The sequence below is a fragment of the Herpailurus yagouaroundi genome, unplaced genomic scaffold, assembly GCF_014898765.1.
Source record: "Herpailurus yagouaroundi ecotype Mexico unplaced genomic scaffold, PumYag 196, whole genome shotgun sequence".
Taxonomy (NCBI): domain Eukaryota; kingdom Metazoa; phylum Chordata; class Mammalia; order Carnivora; family Felidae; genus Herpailurus; species Herpailurus yagouaroundi.
This window is the reverse complement of record NW_024412427.1, coordinates 17354752-17377981: the sequence shown is the minus strand read 5'-3', so window position 1 is coordinate 17377981 and position 23230 is coordinate 17354752. Positions and strand designations below refer to the sequence as shown.

At 49.6% G+C, this 23230-nt stretch overlaps 1 protein-coding gene across 6 annotated transcripts in view; it reads right to left on the bottom strand.

The window, feature by feature from the left end:
• The window catches only part of SMOX (spermine oxidase), a 32296-nt gene extending 10232 nt beyond the window's left edge, over nucleotides 1–22064 (bottom strand). The window contains exons 1-7 of one of the 6 annotated variants that reach the window (XM_040447599.1): nucleotides 21800–22062; nucleotides 18044–18270; nucleotides 13372–13545; nucleotides 12449–13208; nucleotides 11697–11857; nucleotides 9748–9837; nucleotides 8494–9297 (exon numbers count right to left, since the gene is read on the bottom strand). In XM_040447599.1, the coding sequence (XP_040303533.1) occupies nucleotides 9160–9297; nucleotides 9748–9837; nucleotides 11697–11857; nucleotides 12449–13208; nucleotides 13372–13545; nucleotides 18044–18270; nucleotides 21800–22007 (1758 nt within the window). In that variant the 5' untranslated portion in view covers nucleotides 22008–22062 and the 3' untranslated portion in view covers nucleotides 8494–9159. Of the gene's footprint in view, nucleotides 1–1580; nucleotides 1700–8493; nucleotides 9298–9747; nucleotides 9838–11696; nucleotides 11858–12448; nucleotides 13209–13371; nucleotides 13546–18043; nucleotides 18271–21799 lie in introns of those variants that run through there. The other 5 variants (XM_040447605.1, XM_040447602.1, XM_040447601.1 and 2 more) reach the window with 5 other exon arrangements.
• Between the last annotated feature and the right edge of the window lie 1166 nt (nucleotides 22065–23230).

Genomic DNA, 23230 nt, shown 5'->3' with positions numbered 1-23230 from the left:
CATTGTCTATGGTTATTACAGCATTGTTTATAATAACGAATAACTAGAAACAAGAAAACGTCCATCCTTGGCAAAGGGGATACTTAAGTGAAGCATGGTCATACAATGAAATGTTATGTATCAGTTACAAGGAATATATGAGATACATAATTTCAACAGAGTTCTCTTTTTGTTGTGTGAACAAAAAGCTAATTGAAAGAGAATATGGGGGCACCGGGTGGCTCAGTGGGTTAAGCATCCAACTTTCTTTCGCTCAGATCATGATCTCACCATTCATGAGTTCAAGTCCCGCGTCAGGCTCTGTGCTGACAGCTCGGAGCCTGGAGCCTGCTTCGGATTCTGTGTCCCCCTCTTTCTCTGCCCCTCCCCCACTCGTGCTCTGACTCTCCCTCTCAAAAATAAATAAACATTAAGATAAACTTAAAAAAAAAAGAGAGAATACGTACAGGGTGATTCCATTTATCTAAAAATACATATACATACAAAATACTATATAATTTGCATTCACATATTATGTATGTAGAAATGTATTTTTATATTTTGGTAGGACAGACACCAAATTCTTAAGATGGGGGATCAGAATTAAGGAAATGATCACAGGAAACTCCAGCTTTATCTGTAAAGTTCCTTTATTTTTAGGAGAATATTTTCACAAGTACTTGTGTCACTAAAAACTAATTTTTAAAAATCTGAGAATTTTCGGGGGTGCCTGGGTGGCTCAGTTGGTTAAACATCTGACTTCAGCTCAGGTCATGATCTCACGGTTCATGAGTTCAAGCCCCACATTGCGTTCCACGCTGACAGTGCAGAGCCTGCTTGGGATTTTCTCTCTCTCATTCTCACTCTCCTCTCTGCTCCTCCCCCACTTGTGTTTTCTCTCTCAAAATAAATAATAAATTTTAATAAATCTGGGAATTTTATATCAATTATATTATTACCTTCATCCATGTAATAAACTTTTTTGTAGCCTTGTTAAATACTTGGATGCCATGGGGATATGAAGAGGCAGTCACTGTGAACCACCTAAGACACATGATCGCATTATTGGCAAACAAGGCAGGTACGATGATGACAGTAAAAAATCAAACTGAAGCGCCTTGGGAATTCAGAAGACAGAAATCTACTACTAGAAGGGGCAGGGAGTTATGGATAAGACAGTAAAATCACCAGAAAGCTCATTAAAGGGGATTACCTGGATGCTGAGTCTTAAAGCTTTGGCAACCTGGGAGAAAATCTTGAGACAAGCAAGGGAGAAATGACACCTTCTTGTAGGGAGACACAATTGTAAAGACAGCGGATTTCTCATCAGAATCATGGAGGCCACAAGAAAGGCACAGCATTTTTTTTTAAATTTTTTTTTTAACGTTTATTTGTTTTTGAGACAGAGAGAGACAGAGCATGAATGGGGGAGGGGCAGAGAGAGAGGGAGACACAGAATCGGAAACAGGCTCCAGGCTCCGAGCTGTCAGCACGGAGCCCGACGCGGGGCTTGAACCCACGGACCGTGAGATCGTGACCTGAGCCGAAGTCGGACGCTTAACCGACCAAGCCACCCAGGCGCCCCAAGGACAGCATTTAAGTACTGAAGAAGCTGCCCATCAGAATCGTACATCCAGTGGAAATGTCCTTCAGAATGAAAGGGATGGGAGGAGGCTAGAATGATCCATGTGGTGATGAAGACATCAGTAAGAACTCACACCTAACACAGATACGGATAGGTACACTAAAAAATACTCACAGATGTGTAGATACATAGGTTAGTATACACACAGCTCTGTCAGCCGAGAGGGCCTAGAAGCAATGATACCTCCGTGGCACAAGCACACCTAATGCCCAAACCTTGGTTTCTTTTTCTTTTTTTTTTTTTATGTTTATTTATCTTGAGGGTGGGGGGAGGGCAGAGAGGGAGGGAGAGAGAGAATTCCAGGCAGGTTCTGCACTGTCAACACAGAGCCCCACGTGGGGCTCTAACTCACAAACCGTGAAGATCATGACCTGAGCCGAAGTTGGATGCTTAACCGACTGAGCCACCCAGGCGCCCTATCAAAAGGGCTAGGATTCCGTGCAGAAATGTCTACTTCTATGACTAGGGCAGGATGTCACAGGATGAGCCTAGAATATCTTGTAGCGCCAGAAAGTAAAGAAGCACTCCAAAAAAGAAAAAAAAAAAAAAAAAAAAAAACAAGCCACACACACATTGATGGGGGTATGTCCGAGGGACATAGGAGTCCACTGAAAGATTTCCCAATGATCAAAGCTGGAACGATATAATAACAAGATTAAGTAGTATTGGACAATCAAAGTATAAAATAAATACCCATGAATCCATTCTGATACATAAAAATAACTGAATAAATTAATAAAGGATTGGGATGGGGGGAGACACAATGCTCCTGGGCAGAAGAATCCCAAATAAATTAAGGTAGACACTCTAAAGGAGGGGAGCATCACTCCTTACTTGCGGCTGCACAAAGTGACTTCTTTCCAAAGAGCAGAGCACGGAAAGGAGGAAAAGACTAACTTCCCGGTGCGGAAACCTGACAAACACAACCTCAACCAGTGAGCAAGGCTCATATCAACAGTCCTAAGTCATGTTGATGGTACCTACACTTGACACGATGACATAGAATGGCACTTGACTTCTGTGGTTTTCCTCCCCAAAACCTACAACCCCAGTCCAATCATGAGAAAAACATCAGAAAAATTCCAGTAGAGAGGGAATCGTGCAATATACCTGGCTGCATCCCTCAAAATTGGTAAGATCATCAAAAACAAGGAGAGTCTGAGAAAATGTCACGACCAAGAGGAACCTAAGGAAACGTGACAACTAAATACAACCTAGTATCCTGGGTGGAATTCTGGAACCGAAAAAGGGCATTAGGTAAAAACTAAGGAAATCTGAATCAACTAGAGACTTTCGTTAATAATAATGTACCATCATTGGTTCTTCGGTTGTAACAAGCATACGATATTCATGAAAAAAAATGTTAATAATAGGGGAGATGGTTGGGGGAGGGGACTCTATATTTACTTCTCCCTACATCTGAAACTGTTCTAAAATAGTCTACTGATACCACAAAAGAAAAAAACCCTGATAGAATGAAAAGGGTACAGAAATACAAAATTCTAATTAGACCCTTTAACACTACTCTCTCAACAATTGCTAGAACTATATAGAAAATTAGCAAGGATATAGAAGAAACCAAGAATACCATCAACCAACAGGATATCAGCAACATCCACAGAACACTCCGTTCAACAATAGCAGAAAACACATCCTTCGCAAGCCCATAAATCATGTACCAAGAGAGCCCATATGCTGGACCATAAAACAAACTCCATAAATTTAGAAGAGTTTAAATCCTACCGTCCAACTTTGTTTGGGAAACCAAATAAGTCACATTTCTTATTCATTCGTTCACTCATCTACTTAGTGAATGTATTTCTCAAAGCATAATTAAATCTTCTTTGAGGCTGGCATACAAAAGGAAAACACTAAAAGTCTGGTAGAGAAACGGAAGAGAACGGAAGGGTATGGAAGGCGGGAGGGAGGGAAGGAGGGAGGGAGGGAGGAGAGAAAAAAAATCTCATATCAGGGCCAACAAGGTCCCTTTTTACTGTTAAGAATGAAAAAATAAACGATACTCCAGAATAAGTTACAATGTTATTTTACCCACTTGCTCAACATAAATGAAAGGTATTTTCTGTGATTTGTTGGGAGGTCTCTTTGTTGTTGAATTCAGAAAAGACCACAGAGAATCCAGGGCACACACGTTCTCCCTGCAGCCAAGAGGGCTGTAGTCCTATATGGCCAGCAGATGGCGCCAAAGGACAGGTTTCAAACGATGAGGTCGTCCTCACTTCAAGAGACCCTGGAGTCAGCAGGGATCCTCCCCGCCTCTGCTAGCCTTAGTGAGAAGGGGAGCCAACCCAGGCCTTCCAGTGTGTGTGTGTGTGTGTGTGTGTGTGTGTGTGTGTGTGTCTGCAACCTCAGGATCCCCACCACCAACTGCTAGGGTAAGGATAGTGAGAATGCAGAGAGCAAGTGTAGAAACACTAGCATGAAAGGAAGGCAAGGGAAGGTGGTAGAAAGAGGAGAGGGTGATGGAAAGACAAGAGCATCTTGAAATGTGGATGGGAAGGATGGAGTAGAGAGAAGGGGGAGAGGGAAAGGTGAGGCAAGGTCCCTGAGTTTGGAACATGAGATGCACAAGTGGAGGGTCACATACTTCCTTTGGGGTCAGGGATGGGGGAGTGGGGGGGGGGATAGGGGTGGTCCCTATAAGGATGGGTGTTTAGATTAGCTATTTGTAGACCCGCAGAGGAAGTTGCCTCCAATGGCTTCTAGTGAGCCTATGAAGAAGGACACTTTGGGAGACATTGTTGTCTGTTGACAGTGAGGAGACAGGGGGGTTCGGGGGTTGAAGGGGAGAACAAACAAGGGAAATCTAAGAGGGTTGCCTCAAAATTGCTCCAATACTGAGCTCATTGAAATAAAACATGCCTGACATTTTGCATCCCCTAACAGAAAGCCAGGTTTTGAACACACCTGCAAAATCAGCGTCCGACAACCACTGCCAAAATCATGAAAGGCGAGAGCAGATTTTGTATCCGCATCTCCAGTTAAACAGTATGAAGCAACCCCTTCCTTTCTTACATTAAATGCCTACCATCAGCTCAGATGTCCTGGATGCCACCTTAGGGCCGCAAGTCTTCCGTTCTGTTGAGATTAGATTATCCTGCCCAAATCAAGAGCAGCCTCAACAAACGGCACAGCCAGTCATTATGAGAAAACACGGCCTCGTGTAACTCTACCATTATGTTTGGCAGACCATTAATTAGGCAGGCGGTTCTCTAGAACTGAACCAGCAGCCCACCTCGCTCTGCACCTTGGGCTTACCCTTGGGCTCGTCTCAACAGGCCCAAGTCAGTCAATGCAGGGAAACTCAAATCAGAGATGCTTCTCTCCTACCTTTGTACACAGTGCAGACATTCCAAGTGGCTCCCACGAAGTAGGAGCTGTTAACCTGTCCCATAGCAGCAAAGGTGGAGAGGCACGGTACTTGCCAAGTACCCCAGGCCCCTTGAAGAAACAATTCTGAGGCTTCCACATGGCCACAACTGAAAGCCTTGCTCATGAAGTCACTGATGCCCACAGCACAAGACATCATGCAACTATCCTACTAGAATCCTACGGCCAGAAAAGAAATTTCCTCTCACGTGACCTTCTCTAGGTGACAGGGAATGTAAAGCAGGCGTGGACGTGGGTGTTGGCCCGAGCATGCCACGTTTGCCACCCCTGATAGAGTCCTTTGAGTTTCAATCAAGGCCAAGGCTGCTTCAGAGACTTAGTCACAGCAAGGAATTCATCCCGTGTTCCTGGTACATCTAATCTGTCTCGCTTCTGAATGGCCCTTGCATTTATCTGCCTCAAATATGTGTATTTAATGTTTTATTTATTTTTGAGAGAGACAGATTATGAGCTGGGGAGGGGCAGAGACATGGAGAGACACAAAATTCAAAGCAGGCTCCAGGCTCTGTGCTGTCAGCGCAGAACCCGACGCGGCACTCGAACTCGTGAACCATGAGATCGTGACCTGAGCTGAAGTCGGACGCTTAACCGACTGAACCTCCCAGGCACCCCTGCCTCAAATCTGTTTTTGAAGCTGCCAATCATAAATGCTACCCACATTAAATGATTGTTTGATAGGGAGGCAGCACCCTGGAAGGCTCTGGCAAACTCTCCAGGGCCACCACTCCCATACCTGTCCCCACATTTCCCCCAGGGCTGTTCCCTTCCCCCTCAGATGGCATCCCCTGCAAGCTGCATGGCCTTGCACAATCCCACACTGTCCTGGGAACCTCAATTTCCCCTGCTGTGAAACAGTCCCCACCTCCCTCACATGGCTGCAGGTGCCTAGATGAGGGGACATAGGCAAGGAGTCTGATAAATGGTGACATACTAGTAAACACAAGGCCCGTCCTTATCACCAGGCAGCCAGAGGGACATAAGCAGGTCCTTCCTCCCTTTATCTGCTCTCAGGATGTCATCCCTGTTGCAAGGAGGAAATTTGTTGGGTCAACACAACCGTATATTTTTGGATGGAAGGGTGGAGGGAAGGATGTCCTCAGACTCTTTTTTAAACTTCATAAATTGAGTTATATCACACACACAGAAAAGTGCATAAACCTTCAGTGTGTAACCCAGTGCATTTTTACGAACGTATGCACCCATGCAACCACCACCCAGATCAAAATATGGAATAGTTCTGTAACCAGAAAGCATCCCTGTACTCCCTCCCAGGCACTGCTCTGTCCTCTCATATCTAACACGATAGTTTTATAGGTTCTTCAACTTCACAGAAAAAAAAACATACAGCATATAGCCTTGTGACTGGCTACTTTCACTCAACATAATGTCTTTGAAATGAATCAATGTTGCAAATATCAACTTGTGTTTTTCTATTGCTACGTAGTATTCCATTGTATGGAGGTAATACGGTTCGCCTGCTTTACTATGGATGGACATCTAGCCGCTTCCAGTTTTTAGCTATTACAAACTATGTCGCTATGAACATTCTGGTACATAAGTTTGGTGGGCATATGCATTCTTATCCCTTGGGTGGGCACATGCCAGTTTCAGTAGAATCTGCCACAGAGTTTCCCAGTGTGGCTTGCCCATTTCCACTCTCTCCAGCAATGGCCTCAGGTTTCTTTCCTTTTCTTTCTTTTTTTTTTTTTTTTTTTTTTTTTTGTGTCACCAGCCTCTTCTTTTCATGGTTCAATAAATAGAATGAGCCTGCAATGTGGAGTCAGACCTCCATGACCTTGGGTGCCATTACTTAACTCTTGTAAGACTTGTCTCCCCATGGGGATAAACTGCCCTCCCCAGCCTGAGTTGGCATCCATATCAAATTAAGAGACCCGTGCACCCAGCATTAACAACTAGCACCTTGCCTGGCAGGTGGCCAGCTCTAAGTGACTATTCCCTCCCTCCTCGCTACCCACACCTGAAGCTCCCCAGCGTGCAATCATAGAATAAACATTTATAGCCCTCTGACCCTCATAGAGTCCTTTAAAATTCCCCTGCCAGTGAGCCTCAGAATCTACCTATTACTTTCCTCCCCCATACTTATGTGACAGGCCACTTCTACCCATCCCACCACAGTTAGTGGGGAAAATCCAGGACACGGGGAGGGTGCACACTGGATCACTGCCTCCCAAGGCCAAGTTAACAGAGGATGCTTCTTGCAAAGCAACTCTGGGCCAGGAGGGAGATACACCCCTGGACCAAAGCAAGGTCCAAATTTGCGTGGTCTGTTTAAGTGTTGTTATGGAATGATCTCCAAGATACATTATGTTGACTAAAACAAGCAAAATGCAGGACAGGATGAATACTTGGTCACTTTTGTGCAAAAAGGAGAGAGCAGGGCCCATCTTTATATTGACATATCTAGAAATGGACACACAAGTCACTAATCACGTGGGGTGTGGGGAGCAACAGTGGTACTGGGGGCAGGTGTGGAGGGAGGGGTCTCCACAGATCCTTTCATGACTTTGAGCTTGAACCACATCTTTAGCTCCTCCTATAATTTTTATACAGTTACAATCTTTTAAGCTATGTGGCAGGCGATTATGAACCCCTGACCTAAACTCCAGGGGGGACCAACCTTGGTGAAGCAAGCACACCTGTTAGCTGTGTGGGCATGGCGGGTGTGCATGCAGGGAGGGTGTGTCGGGAAGTGCAGGTAGGCATGTGTGTAGGCGTGTCTATGTGTTAGACATCTCCACCATAACCCAAGGAAACAGGGGACAGGATGTAGAGTCCTGTTAGGGGCAGCGCCTTCAACTTGTGAGAAGGGAGCCCAACCTAAGTGCACACAGAGTCAGGCCGGAGGGGGGTGGGGGACGGGGTGCCGAACCTGGATTTCCACAATTTCCTCCACCACCCAAACCCCCCAAGTCTATACAATTCAAACTCTATCATTAGCAATCTGGAGTCAAATCTGCAGTGACAAAATGACTAACTGTTCTTTAAGGTTCTGTGCATGTGTATGTCAATGTAGTTGTGTGTAGCTGTTAAGGGTGTGGGGTGCTGTATCTGTGTGGGAGTGAGTGTATGTAGGTGTGTGGATGTGTGGATGTACTGTGTGTGCACACAGGTGAGTGTATGCGTGTGTGCACACGTGTGCAAGTGACTGTATGTATATGCGATGTGTGTGCTTTCGCTCAGTAAAGCAATAGCAGAAAAGACTACTCGCCCCCCCTCTGCCCCCCGTAAGTGATAGGCCCTTGGAATACAGCAGGTGAGAAATACTTAGGTATATCACAAAAAAAAAAAAACAAGGCCACCCTATCCACCTTCCCAGAAGTCAACAGCAGCCACCCCAAAGGTCAGACCTAGGGCCCCAGAGCCAGGTGACACTGACCAATAATTAATGCATCTGAGGCTGGCATGGAGCCACAACAGATGGCCCCTCCCATGGAACTCACCTTCGCTCCATGTGGCCATGCCACCCAGTAGGGCTCTGAGTAGTCCAGCAAAGGGCCGGTGGGCAGACACAGGCCCATCCTGAAGGAGCTGAGCTGAGTAGTGAGGAGCCCTTATCCCTGAGGGGTCTCGCCGGCAGGAAGGCAAACAACCACAAACAGATTGAGGTGAGGGGAGACCCCTTCCAGTAAGGCAGGCACCCTACCTTCTGGGGGCACAGCCAGGCCACAGCCCTCCCACCATCCCCTCATTCAAAGAGGATATGCTAACACAAAGTACAGACACACACATAAGAGGCTGAGGTAAATGGAAGAGACGAGCTGAGGGGTACGGGAAGGGCAAGCCTCTTTTATTATCCCAAAATGCAAAGTATTGAAGGCACTTACAATGACAAGGCAGGAGGGGAGGGGAGGCACAGGGAGGTCAGAGGTCAGAGGTCAGAGCACAGAGGTAAATCAACGGGCCCCACCCTGGTCACCACCCGGCACAGAGAAAAGGAAAAGCTACAGGACCAGATCTGAAGCCAGTCGGGGTGTCTAGCTCTACGAAAGGTACAAATCCATTCTACAGTGGATTAGGAAATTAGGAGCACACGGCAGCAAAGGGCAGGGCTGGCAGTCACGAGTTAGTGGCTCTTTAAGGAACACGCTCAGGAGTGAAGAGGGCCCTCAGGTCCCCTGCTGGAAGAGGTCCTGGTACATCTCGATGAGACGGGCAGCCTCGCGCTGGCCAGAGAGCAGAGCACCATGGGTGGTGGAGTAGTACTTGCGGTGAGTGGCCTCACCCGAGAACAGCACCTGCATGGGCTGGGCCAGGGGATGGGGAAGTGAGGGGGGAAGAGCAAGAAAGGCTAGGAGGCTACCTGTCTGCCCCAGGAACCCCCCCATCCGTACTACAAGTCAGAGAGCAGGCACCTGAGATGCAGGTATCGCTGCTTCCACGGGATGAGGAGTTGCCCATCCCACCTGGCCACCTTCCCCTGCTTCTTCCCCAGACATCCAGGTCTCAGTTCTTTCTGCTCTGAGGCTGCTAGGAGTCCCAGATCTGCAGTCTCAGAGGCTCATGGTGCCTCTTACTAGTGAACTCAGGGCAAATGGTTTAACCTTCCTAAGGCTTGATTTTCTCATCTGCAAAATGGGTTTATACCACCTACTTCTGATGGTGGTTGTAGGGATTAATTGAAACAATGTATCTAAAGCACTTAGAACCTGGAAGAACATAAGCACTCAATAAAGTTAGGCGGTAATTTAACAAACCTTTATGGAGCCCCTATTAGGGTCCAGGGACTGTTCTGAGCACTTGGAAGATAAAAGGTGACCGGGCTGCTGCTTTGAGGAGCTTCCTTGCTGGTGGGGAAGCCAGACACGAAACCCAATTACTGAACGGCGTCATGTGTGACTTGATGGGTGTTTGGGCAAGGTGCTGAGAGCCCGGAAAAGAGGCCCCCTGTAAGGGGGATTGCACAAAGCTTCCCAGAGGACAGGACCTTTGGGCTGCTTCTCAGAAGATGCTAGGTAAACAAACAGGCAAAAGACATTTCAAGAAGAAGGAAAAATGAGGGCAAAAATGCACCAAAGCAAGGGACAGTGAGAATTTTGGTACAGCCGGGGCTCCACCTCGAGAAAGCAAGCTGTGTAGGTAGGGGTCCAGGCAAACTACAAGTGCTTGCATTCCAAACTTGAGTTTGGACTCTATCCCACTGCGTCTCAAACTGAATGTGCAAAGGCACCAACTGGGGCTCCCGGTAAAATGTAGGTTTTAATTCAACAGGTCTGGGGCGCACTGAGAGTCTGCATTTCTAACATACTCCCACACGATGCTGATGCTGCTGGTCCGCAGACCACTCACTTCGAGAAGTGCAAGCTTTAACCCACCAACAAGGAGCCCACAGAGGTCGTTAAGCCGCAGGGGGGTGGGGGGAGGCTTATCCGTGGCAGAAGCAGGCGAGCTGCCCGCTCCCACATTCATTCTGCTCTTTCTCCTCGGTAACAAAGCCCTGATTTTTAACTGGATTCATTGCCATCCAGAATAAAGATGACACATCCCAACCTCTTTAGCAGCTGCTACAGGCATGTGACTAAGTTCTGGCCAATCAGCTTCAAGTGCACTGTGGTTTAGAAGCACTGACTCAGCCCCAGGGGTTCCTCTCTTTTGCCTTGTCTGCCCTGAGAGTGGCAGCCTCACAGCCCTCTAGAACCACAAAGTGGCCTGGAAGACGGAGCCAGGTGCCAATGGTACTGGGTCCTGACACCTACCTCTGGATCTCCCTTTGTGTCTCTGTGTGATAGAAGCAAACTCTGTCTGCTTTAGGCCCCAGTTACTTTCATGTTGTTTTGCTTTTTGCTGGATGCACTAGTCCTAACTTGATGAAGGTGACAAGAGAAGGTTTGCTTTTCAGGAGGATGGCTGCAGCATCTAAGGGCCTTTTCCTCTCTCCCGCTGAGCACAACCAGGCATGCCCAACACACGCTGGAAATCTTCTTCACCAATTACACCAAAGAACTGTTTTAAATATAATCCTGCTGGGTTTTAACATTTTTTTTTTTTTTGTATGTGTCTGCTTGATGGGGGAAACTTGAAGTCCGCTTTATGAAAACAGAAATATATACAATTTTTTTCTCAGATTTATTATTTTTCTCTATTGTTTATTATATAGTTGATATAATTTAGGGGAGGGTCAGTACTCTCAATTTTATTTTCTGAAACATATTAGGGGGGAAAGTAAATAAAACATATTGGGGAAACTTACTCCTACTGAATGAGCGCTGTCCAACAGAACTTTCCATGGTGCTAGAAATGCTCTATAGCTACACAATCCAACAGCCACTAGCCGCACGTGGCTATCAAACTTGAAATGTGGCCAGTGCGACCAAGGAGCTACATCTTTAAATCTATTAATTTAAATCATAATTAATTTCAACTAAATGTAACTAATGGCTAGAGCATAACATGAAATGGCTCAGCTTTTACAACCTCAAGAAAGCTTTTAATATCTGTTTGATTCCATTTTTTCTTCCAGATGTGAAGTGCACGTGACCTTGCTTTCTCCTTCATCATCTCCTTCATCACAGGAGCTACACCGTCTGCCTCAGCTTGTCGTCACCTCTCGGCGGAACACCACCCTCCCCCCCCCCCCCAAACCCCCCCCCAAACCCCCCGCCCCCCCCCCGCCCCCCAGGACCTCCTCACCCTGCACCCCGCTCACCGCCAACTTGGAGCTCTCGGTGTATGGCAGGGGCTTGGCCAGCTTCTCCACATCTGCCCCACTAGATCCCACCTGCGTGTACGAATAGGAGCCTCGGAAGTAGGGGTTGCTGCCCCAGGCCGAGCGCAGGATTCGCCGAGGTTTTGGAATGTTGGGGTTCCCTGTTGGGAAGTCGCAAGAGCCGAGGGGAAGGAAGATGATAAATGGCTGCACACAGAGGACACCCCTGAGCGGACAACTGGCACTCCACCTCCCTGGCTGCAAGGCCAGCCCCCGCCAGCAGGCAGGGGGACGCAGGAAGAGGGGTGGAGAGGCTGGGGGTTCTAGCTGTTGGCCCTTCAGTGCCTCCCTGCGGACCGCCCAGCAAAACAGCTCATCTCTCTGGGTCCCTCGATTTCCTATATGAAAAATGTTCAACTCAGAGGATCTGACAGTGACACACAAATGCATCTCACAGCAGGGCAGTATGGGTAGGAAATGGGCGATCGGAGGTTTGGGGGTGATACCTGAGTTTTTACCGTCAGCCCTTAGAAGAAACACAGCACCCACGGTTTTCAGGGTTTCAAGTTCCAAAGCGCGTGCGGAGGCGGGGGTGGGGGGGGTGGGGGGGTGGTGTAGGCTCTCCCAGTGGGCACGCCCCTCAGCTGCACCATCTGGTTCCGCCATGCGGAAGAGCCACCGCAGGCGCAGAAGATGCAGAGGGTGGCAGAGGACCGGGAGGGGGCAGCGGGCACGGCGGCGCGGGGACACACCTGTGAACTGCCGCAGCATCTCCGTGCAGATCTCGGCCACCGCCTCGTCATCGCACTTCTCCATGACGAGGGCCTCCTCGCCGCAGATCCAGCCGCTCAGCACGTGGCCGTAGCGCTCGGGCGGGTAGAGGACATCGAAGCCGCAGATCTTGCGGTACCAGAGCTCCGGCGGGTAGGTGAGGGTGCCGCTCTCCGCCTCATCCTCCCACACAAACTGTATGCTGTTGCACTCGGGGCCCCAGAAGGGCTCCTCGAATTCCAGAAAGATCTTGTCGGTGGTGCCGATGCCCAGGCGGTGGATGGCGGCTACCTTCTCGGTGGGCAGGCCCGGCCGGAAGAAGCTGGTGTACTGCCTCTTGAGCACGCCCAGCGACACGGTCACGATCACGTGGTCCGCCGGGATCACCTCGCAGTCCTCACACTCCACCAGCACCGGCCACTGCTCGTCCTCATCCCGCCCATCCCCCCGGGGCTCCTCTCCCCCCTGGCCACCCTCCCCGGCGTCAAGGTTGTGGTCACCCTCGCCCCGGGGCTCAATCTCAGGGCCCCGGGGGCGGGCCGAAGCCTGGTCCCAGTGCACACAACGGACTGGTTTCCCTAGCTGGATGACATGGGCGGGGATGCCCTCAGCCAGCAGCTCCACAACCCGAATGAAGCCCGAAGGGATGATATGGTGGGCCCCGGGGATCTCGGTCCACTCCCCAAAGGCACTCAGGGACACATCGTCCATGCTGTGCGAGCTACTCTCACAGCTCTCCACCTGCGGGAAGAGCCAGAGAGGAGCCGGGTGACCATCAGGGCTCAGGCAGGGGTCAGAACAGGACCTCAGAGCAGCCCCGCCCTCCTCGGACCCAGATGCCCCAGGATCCGTCTTCTTCCCTCTGGCATCTGTATTCAACAAAGTTCTGAGAGGACAAGGATACCTTCAGGTACTGCTGGATCATGGCGAGTTTCAGGCACTTGGTGGCCTCAGGGTCGTCAGGGTCATCCCTGATGCGGTTGCGCACCTCTTCCCGGGTGAACACCCCCACGCTGTTCTGACTCTCAGCATTGACTGGTTTACCATGCCGGAAGAACTCCTGGGTCAAGTTATAGACCTGCCAGAGAAACCCCAGGAGACTGAAAACACACCTCTCTTCGCACCTCCCTCCATCTCAGACCAAAGGACCCCAGCTCAGAAGTCCCCATGTTCCCGATGCTCCCGGATATGCTGAGCCCATGGCTCCTCATCCTTGGTGAATCAGTGTGGCACTCCATGCTGCGCTCAGGCTACACCAACAGGGCCAAGGTTCAGGGCTGGCAAGCCGTCCTGGACAGCCAGCCAGCTTACTTGCTTCCAGATCGCCATCTAAGGCCCCGTGGGTCTACGAAGGAGGGACGGAGCCCTGGAGGCTCTCCTGCAGGGCCCTTGCTGAAAACAAAGTAAAACGTTTGGTGCCTGGTGGGAAAGGAACCGCCCCCTCAAGGGCGCTACGTCCCCTAGCAGACCACCCACTGCAGAACCTGGGTCTGCACACCTTTCACTTTTCCAAGAACCAAATGCCCAAACCCTCTCCCTGCCACTCCTGCCCAAGCGTATCTGCTTCACCCTCTCCCAGGAGGGCAGTCTGGAACTGCTGCCTGGCCAGTGTTTGGGGGAGAGGGAGCAGGAGGAGCCCTGAAACCTGACCTCCCAGGAGCCCCTCCCTGGCCCTGCTCAGGTCCACACAAAGTGCCCCTTTACTGCAGAACCCAGACATATTTAAGCAAGATGACCATGCTGGGGCAGGGCATGTGGTGGGGAGGGAGGCTCCAGTGTCCCAAGGAATGAAAATACATTTCACAGGCATATTTTGGCAAGAACTCCAAACCATACCTTATCAACAGAAAGCAACAAACAGTCCCTTAGAGCAGGGTCCTATTATGTCCCGTGCCTGCCAGGCACGTAACTCCCACCAAACACTGGGCAGATCTCCCTGAAGAAACTAAGCCAGTCCTGGGCCAGTCATGGCATCCCCAGAGGGCAAGGTCTGAGTCCCAACATTCACTCAACAAACTTTTACGGGGCCGTGCCAAACACAGATTGTAACGGTGAGGAAGACGGACACAGCCCTGAGCCCCTGCCTTCACTCAAACTGGGGAGATCTCATAACTGGGCTGTTTCCGCAGGATGCGCTGTGACAGGAAATAACCCTCAGGTTTTGAGATCAACACAGATGACCTTGGACAGTTGGCAGTGAGAGACAGAGGAAAAGTATTTCAGGAAGAAGGAACAGCATACTCAAAAATGAGGGCGGGGAGAGAGAGAATGTAAGCAACTCAGTCTTGCTGAAGAGGGCAGCGAGGAAAGAGAAAGTTACAAGAGATGATTTTGGAAAGGCAGTCAGGGGTGGGACATGAATGACTAAGAGTCACGTCAAGGACTCTGGACCCTGGCATCACTGAAGGGCTGTGAGCATGAGCATACGCCCTCTCCCTCCCAGGACACTGGCAACAGGTGGGCTCCTTAGCCAAACATCTATGGCTGGTGCCAATTAGCGGTGTGGTTCCCTTCCCAAAGCGAGTCTGAATTCGGTCAGCACACGTTCACGGGAATCACGTCTGCCCTGCAATCCAGCCCTGGTAGAGGCCCTGAGGCTGCAGGGTAGAGAAAGGAAGGTGACATTACCCATCCCCTACCATTCCACTCGGGGAAAAGCCTCCACATGAGATAGAAACATGAATTAAACATGTCTCTGTAGCATACAGTCTAAAGAAGAAGATGAGTTAACTTGTTCACTTTTCCTCCCTACAGTCACACGATGCTGGGCGTTTGGCCTTAACTGGAGTCCTCAGCAAATTCCTCACCCAGTACTATGGCCAAGGAGTCAGGCTTTCAGTGTGCCTCCTCCTCCCTGGGTTTTCTTCCTTGAGTGATAAGCAACATGGTAGCCAGTGTTTAGCTTATGTTGACCAGAGGCCGGAATGTACAGCTGAGGACAGATAAATTTAGTCCATCTAAACACGATTCTTTGTGTCCACCACCAACTGGGACAGCCTGACCTGCACACGGGGTTGTCCTATGGGTACAGTCTTCTGTCCTGGATTAAATTACATCTTCCCAGTGTGACCAAGGGAAATGGCACAGGCCTGTAACAGTTAATAATATTCACCCCCAATTCTCATTAAGCACTTTTCATCAGGATCTCATTTAATCCTCGTGACATTCTGAAGTGGGTTTAACTATGTCTGTTTTACAGGTGAGGAAAGTTAAGACTCAGAGAGCCCCCAACAACTTGCTCAAGGCTACACAGCTAATAAGTAGTAGAACTAATATTTGAATCAAGGTAGTCTTGCTCTAGGGACTAAGCTCTATATGACACGAGTGCACGAATTCACTTATTTGTTAACAAATGTAACAGATTGAAATGAGTAGCCCTTCGAAGTCACCTCTGGAGGGAGGCTGAAGATTTATTGTGAAGTCACCCTCCGGCAGGGCTTCATATGCTTAGAGCATATCTCTTCAGAATGGCCTCCAGCTTTGGTTAGGAACCACACACAAACAAATCGATCACTTTCCTCAGGGTTAACACCTTCTCCTGCCAACCCAAAGCACCACCCCTCGGACTGATAACCCATTTTATCCATGCTACTCTCCACAAGTCACACTCTTTGTTTCAAAAGTCAAACCCACAAGCGGAAACTGATGATGATCTACTTTTAAGTTTATGTAAGAGAATAAGTAAGTCATGGACCCTGAAAAGTCATTCTCAAGAGGCATCCATGCTGAAAGCACTCACAATAACCTGGATTTCAGGACGTGACTAATTCCCAGTAGACCAGGAAGGTCTACTTTGAAGAATACTAGCTCTTATCTGCTCGTTAACAATTCAGTCTCCTAGCACATGAGTAAGAACATACAGTACCATGGGATTGCATATAACATACCTTGTGGGTGTACACATATAAGTCACAGCACACCTGCCCTCCACTGAACAAGGACCATCCCCAAAGCAAGAGTCATTTCTCCTTTTCCATATCCAAGAGCCAGAAGATGTACAATAGGTGCTTTTTGGCCAACTTACTGACCCGGAGTGAAGGGTCGTTATACTACAAATGACAAGCAATCAGAAGGCAAGACCTAAGTGCTGCCTTGCTTGTTCAGTGCAGTTCGCAGCACCACTGAAAGATACTAAAAATATGAACTTTTTTTTTTTTTTTGAGAGAGATAGAGAGCACACAAGTGAGCGAGGGGCAGAGAGAGAGAGAGAATCCTGAGGCAAGGCTCAAGCTCACCTGTGGCAGGGCTCAAGCTTACCCAATATGGGGCTTGAACTCATAAACCATGAGACCATGACCTGAGGGAAAGTCGGATGCTTAACCGACTGAGCCACCCAGGCACCTCTATGAACAGTTTTTTAAAAACCTGAACAAGACAAGGATGCGTGTCATTGCCACTTCTATCCAACACTGTACTGGAGATGCTATCCAGTGCAATACAGCAAGAAAAGAAATAAGTGGTCTTAGGCTGTGCTGTCCAATACAGTAGCCACTAGACATTTGTGGCAATTTAAAATTAAGTTAATTAGCTCCTCAGTTTTACTAGCTACATTTCAAGAGCTCAAAAGTCACATGTAGCTAGCAATTACCCTACTGGACAGTGCAGGTCTAAAACATCTCCATTATTGCAGAAATTTCTGCACAATGCTGGTGTGAGGATTAGAAAGAAAGAAAAAATTCTCATTTTTTGGTATAGTATTATATACATAAAATTCTAAAATATTATTAGAATATAAATTAAAATAATATCTTAATAGCAGGAAAAAATTCTCGTGTTTTGGTATAGTATTATAGACAAAATTCTAAAATACTATTAGAATATAAATTAAAATAATATGTTAATAGAAAGAAAAAATTCTCATGATTTGGTATAGTATTATATACATAAAATTCTAAAATATTATTAGAATATAAATTAAAATAATATGTTAATAGATATAATATTAGCATTAAAATAATACTTCATCAAGATAGCTAAAATCAACATGTAATATAATCAGTTATAATTCTATATATTGGGAAAAAATTGAAAATAAAGGGTTTTTTGGTTTTTGTTTTTTGTTTTTTTAAGTTTATTTATTTATTTTAAAAGAGAGAAAGAGTGCGAGTGGGGCAAGGGCAGAGAGAGTCCCAAGCAGGCTCCATACTGTGGGGCTCAAACTGATGAACCATGAGAGCATGACCTGAGCTGAAGCTGGACACTTAACCGACTGAGCCACCCAGGTGCCCCAGAAAATAAAGTTTTAAAAAATTACAACTTAAAAGAGTATCCAAAAGCAACAACAACAACAATCACTACCCAAGTACCCAGTAATAAATCTAATAAAAGGTGCTTAAGGCTTTTCTGAAGACACATGTAATCATCTGTATCAGTGACCTCTTACCTCGTACTTCTCCACCCCTCACCTTCATCCTGTCCTCAAATTGTCCTGCTTTTCCAAATACGGGGCCCAGAGAGTGTGCAAAGACATAACCAGGATCATAGAAGACCCCAGCAGGCACTCAACTCCCCCCACACTGCCGGCGTGCTCCCCGCCTCCCACACCCATGGGTCCAGCTGCCCTGCTAACACCTCACCTCGTTGTATAAATCACTGAATTCCTCAACCACGTCCTTGGGGATCCTGTGGCCACGGTTGGTGAGGTAGCAGGCCACGCCATTCTTGGAGTAGAGGCTGATACGGCCCACGCTGCGCTCCCCATCAGTTGTCTCTTCCAGAAGGCCATTGGCTTCTGCTAGATGATAGATGGGATTCCCATGGGAGCCATGGATCCAGGTGGCTCCCAACTCAAAGGTGGCGTGTCCTGACGGTGACAACAACAGGCCCTTAGAGGGGCAGGGATTTCTTCACAGAGGGCCAGAACACTGCCTCAGCCTTCTTCCTCCAAGAGGATCCTTCCATCCCCTCAACAGAACAGGAAGGGGAATTAGGCCCCTATCTGGCAACCAACCAAAGTCTTCAGTGAAAAGTTCCCAGGGGAAACTACAAGTGGCACAAAATGGATTCCACTTTACAGCTGAGATAACTGCCACCCTGAATGCCTTTGTGATTTGCCCCCAGAGTCGCTTCACTGGACTAGTTACAAGGCTCTGCTTTTCCATCCCACCTTTGTCTAACACAACACCAGACACTGAGCCCTCCTTTTTCATTGATGGCTCTCCCTCGGGAGATACTGTGTGGGCACCTGAGGGTACAGTGGTCCCAGTGAGGGGAGAGAAGTTACCTGAGGTCCTCTGGCCCGAGGTCCTCATCTGACCTTACTCCAATTCCTCAACATTCTCCAGTGGCCCCGGAGTCTTAGCCCCGATCCCAGACAAAAAGTGGCCCCCCTCCCAGCTCAGTCTGAGGCAGAGGAAGGAGGGCAAACATTCCAGGTTGGAAGACTCCTCCTGAAGGCAGTCTCAAATAGACTTCCAGAGAAAACTAAACTCTGTCTTCCTAAGGCAGAAAAACCTTAGGTGGCAGAAACCCAGGAGTCTGTCTAGGGCAAGGGGCAACTCCTGGACCCAAGTTGGGGCAGGGCTAGAGCTGGTGCTGGTCCTACCATCCCATCCAGAGCCAAGGTACCAGATGCTCTGAGGCAAGCTGCCTCTGTGCCTGGGCCTCAGTTTCCTCTTCCGATGCTGTAGGAATGGTGGCACATTGTCTCCTTCCCTGCCTAGTTCCCAAGGAAGTTGAAGCAAAGCAAGGGGAAGAGAGAGGAACATTTTTTGGTGTTTTGTTTTGTTTTGTCTTGGAGGTCCAAGTCAAGATATCAGGTGCAGTTAAGTTTTTTGCTGAGACGGTCACAATAATTCCTCCTCTGTCCTTGTACACATAGCCCTTTGCAACGTGACCTTGCCAGTCCTCCCATCAAGAGGTAGAGTCCATTTCCCTACCCCTTGCATCGGGGCTGGCCCTGTGACTTGCTTTGATTAACAGAATGCAGTGAAAGTGATGTCTGCGGCTTCCGAGCCCAGGCCTCAAGAGATCTTGTGGCTTCCACTTTCACACTCTTAGAAAGTGACCACCATGGAGAGGTTTACCCTGTTGGAGACATGTGGCCCAGCCAAAAAGTCAGTGCCAACCACCAGACAAATGGGTAAGGCTGTCATAAACAAACCAGCCCCGGTCAAGCCACCGGATGACTGCAGGCCAGTGGGAGATTCCAGGCAAGACCAGTGAAAGAACCACCTGCCTGAGTCCTGCCCAAATTCCCGACCCACTGAATTTAAGCAAATAAAATGGTACTGTTGTAAACCGCTACATTTTGGGGTGATCTGTTACGCAGCAATAGTTATCTGATATGCCATAACAGACAACAATCACCCCTCACCCCAGGAACAGGCCATTCTTTTTTTGTGCATCCCCTCTCCTGGCTGTTTCTAATTAAACCACTAGTTACTAAAAATAGCCCTGTATATATGTATGTGCCAAACAGCAGGCAAGAGAACAAAACGGTCAACCTCGTGCTACCGCCAGTGAGACAGAATTTCCTGAGGTCTCTGGGAGAAGATGCAGGAACGTGTATGTCCCTTTGTCCAGAAAGGTGGGCAGATGGGATGGCACCAAAAAACTAAAAACCCAGTGCCCTGCTTCCAGTGGGTTCCTAGTGGGCATTGAGAGTATTTATTACTAATCCCCCTTTAATTCCTCAGGCTTGGGGTTCCCCAAAGTGTCTTGCCTGGTTTGAGCTCCCAAGAGAGGAAGAGACCTCGGGGAGGGGCCTGGACCCTCCCCAGGGCACGCAGGGAGCTCCAAACCACAGTCACTGGGCAGTGACATCCAGGCGTGGGACAGCATCCTTCCTGGACGGACATTTGGCAAAAGCAGGAATGAGGTGAGGAGCTTGAGGTCGCCCCACCCCTATTCCCCAGGCTCTGCAACAGGGTGGGGTGGGCAGGCCCTGGTCGAGAGAGATTTCCTGCCCTCGCCTGCCTGCCCCTCTATGACTGCGATCCTTGTGACACCCCTGCATCAAAGGGCACCAGCACCATCCAGTGTCCCTGGGGCTTCTGGCCCTCGACGCCTGCCCCGACCACTGAGATTCAGAGCCACCGCCTCACACCGTAGCAGGTCCACCCCTGGTTTCAGCCCCGTATGTCTGCACACACAACACACGCAAATTCGCCCTCCCGAGGACGTGCTCTCCCCGCTCCTGGCGGAGTCTGCCTTGATCATCACATACATCACTCCACGCGTATGGCCCCTTCTGCTACCTGCCCAACTCTCCCCATCACCTGAAGTCTGCCCAAGGTCCCCCAAGTCAGGAAGGCCCCCACCGCCCACAAGTCACCAGATCACGCTTCTTCGCAGCTTCCCGCACCCCATCTCTTCACCCCGCCGCCTGTTCCATGCGTGGCATGTCCCAGCTGTCAGCTACCCCTGAGACTGGGCCATTTGTCCTCATCTTCTGTTTCTGCGTCATACACTGAATGTCTTATCAAGACTCAGGAACCACAATGGGAGCTGCCCCTTCCCTAAGGCTCCCAGCCAGCCAATCACATGTCAAGCGAAGTGTCCCAGGGCTTCCTGCTGGCTTTCCCCAGGTTTATGAGTGCTTTGGATGGCACTTTCATCCCCCCCTGCCACACAGTCCTGTGTGTCGCAGCAGAAGATGGACACAACCTCACATTGCCCTCCAGGAAACGCCCTAGAAGACTCTCAATACGATCGAATGCATGGCCTTGCTACCCCATGTGGGAACAGAGACACAAAATCCTCTGGAGGGTAGCCATCGAGCGTGGTCCCTACCCACTCGGTCTCTCATTGGTCAGACCCCCTGGCTGGGAAGTGCTGACCTCCAGCAGCATTTCAGGCAATTCCCCCACCCCTGGTAAAATCTGCCCAGTCCTGGGGAAAGTCTCTTATCTGGAGGCTTTCTCCAGAGGCCTCATTACTCTGTAACCTGGACAGATCATCTTCCCAGGCAATGCTAAGATCTGCCCATCACCCACAAGGAGGCCCCAAGTCCCAACCACTCTGCTGCCCTGAGCTCCTACTGTCCCAAGACTAGCTCTCAGTCATGATATGTTAATTCACACTCAAGAGGTAATGACTAATAAGAACTTACAGAATTACTCTTCTTGTGAAGCAGAAACTGGTCCACCCACTGCCGAGACACGGGCCTGGGTGTCCTTTCCTTCCTAAACACTTGAACTCTAGGTCATGTTCCAAACACGAAGGCCAGAGCCCCATCTTGCCCACCTCAGAGGGTTGCTCAGAGGGCAAAGGAAGCTTCTGGCAAAGGCCCACTTATCCCAGGGAAAAACCAAAATAATGAGATTTGAGGCAGGGCCAGAGCACTGAAGGACAAAAGGTGACCTTGGCGCGGGTGGAGGGGGGACACTTACCGAGTTTCACGCTCTGCACGCGGCCTCCGATGCAGGTGGAAGCCTCGAGCACAGTGACATCCGTGAAGCCCTGCTCCAGAAGTGCTTTGGCCGCAGCCAGGCCAGCCAAGCCAGCACCGATCACCACCACGCGAGGCTGTCCCCTTCTCCGTAGGCCACGACTGAGAGGGTCATTCGCACTGTCGCCACTGGATTCACAACTTTGCATACCGTCCGCACTGGCCTCCTAGGAACCTGCAGGGGGCGGGGGTGTCACAGCTTACCTGCTCTGCCTTCACTTCCCACCTGTCCCATGGGACACTCATGAGCTCTGCCCTCAAGGGGGCGGGGGAGGGGGGGACCTTCTTGAGCCCTCCTGCTCTTCCGGAGACCTGGACAAGAGGAGCCATCTCCAAAGGATGTGGCAAGGAGGAGGACAGACAGAGGGAAGGAGAGAGGTAGAAAATATGCACTGTGGGCCCCCACCGGCAAGCAGGACTGCTGGGAAGCCACCCTAAGCCCCTGGGATCCGTCAATCCCACCCCCAACCTGCTAGGCACACTGCCTATTCCCCAAGGCTGAGACTAGAGCCAGCCAGGAAGGGGATGACCCAAAAAGACCAAATTCAAGAAAAAACTATTGACACTGCTGTCCCTGAACAAGCTCGCTCTGACACGGCTGCTGTGGTCCAGCTCACACCAATCCCAGATGCCCACACAGACGACAGGATGCTCACACGGACCCCAGGATACTCACACAGACCGCAGGATGCTCACACAGACCCCAAGATGCTCACACAGACCGCAGGACACTTACACACACAGCGCTGGACCCTCTACTTTCCCTCCCGTGCGTGGCTCTTCCCTGGCACTCTTTCTCCTTTGCCCCTTCTCTCCTCCTCTAGCTTTCTGTTAGTCTTTCACAGTGTGAATGAAGTGGCAATTTGGTGGGCAGGACATAGTCCCGCCCTCCCCCCAGAAAGTGCCACGAGGCCGGTATCGGACGAGCCTCTGCTATTCCGGGTAGTTCTCTGGTTGTTTTCCCCCAGCCACCCAGCCCCTCAGTCACCGCAAAGCAGCAAGGAGCCCAGGAAACGGTGGACTGTGAGGACCCATGGCACCAGAGGCCAGACATGAAATTGACAGTTACACTAAGCCAGCTTGTTCAGAGACGCCAGGCTAGGGAGCTGATGGCTAGGCAGCCAAGGGGGGTCCCTGAATCGCCCCAGTGCTGGGAGAGGCTACCGCCTATTCCTAGAGTGACCACGAGGGCTCCAAGGTGCCTGTGGGCCATCCCAAGGGGCCGCTCGGCTCTCATCCTGTCTCTGTTCCCTCCCTGACCCAAGCAACTTCGATTCCAGTTGTCTTTGCTGAGGGTTCAGTGGTAGAACCTACTAACAACAGGGGAGGAAGGGTGTCTGGAAGGTGGCTGCTGGGCAGTGCAGCAGACAGG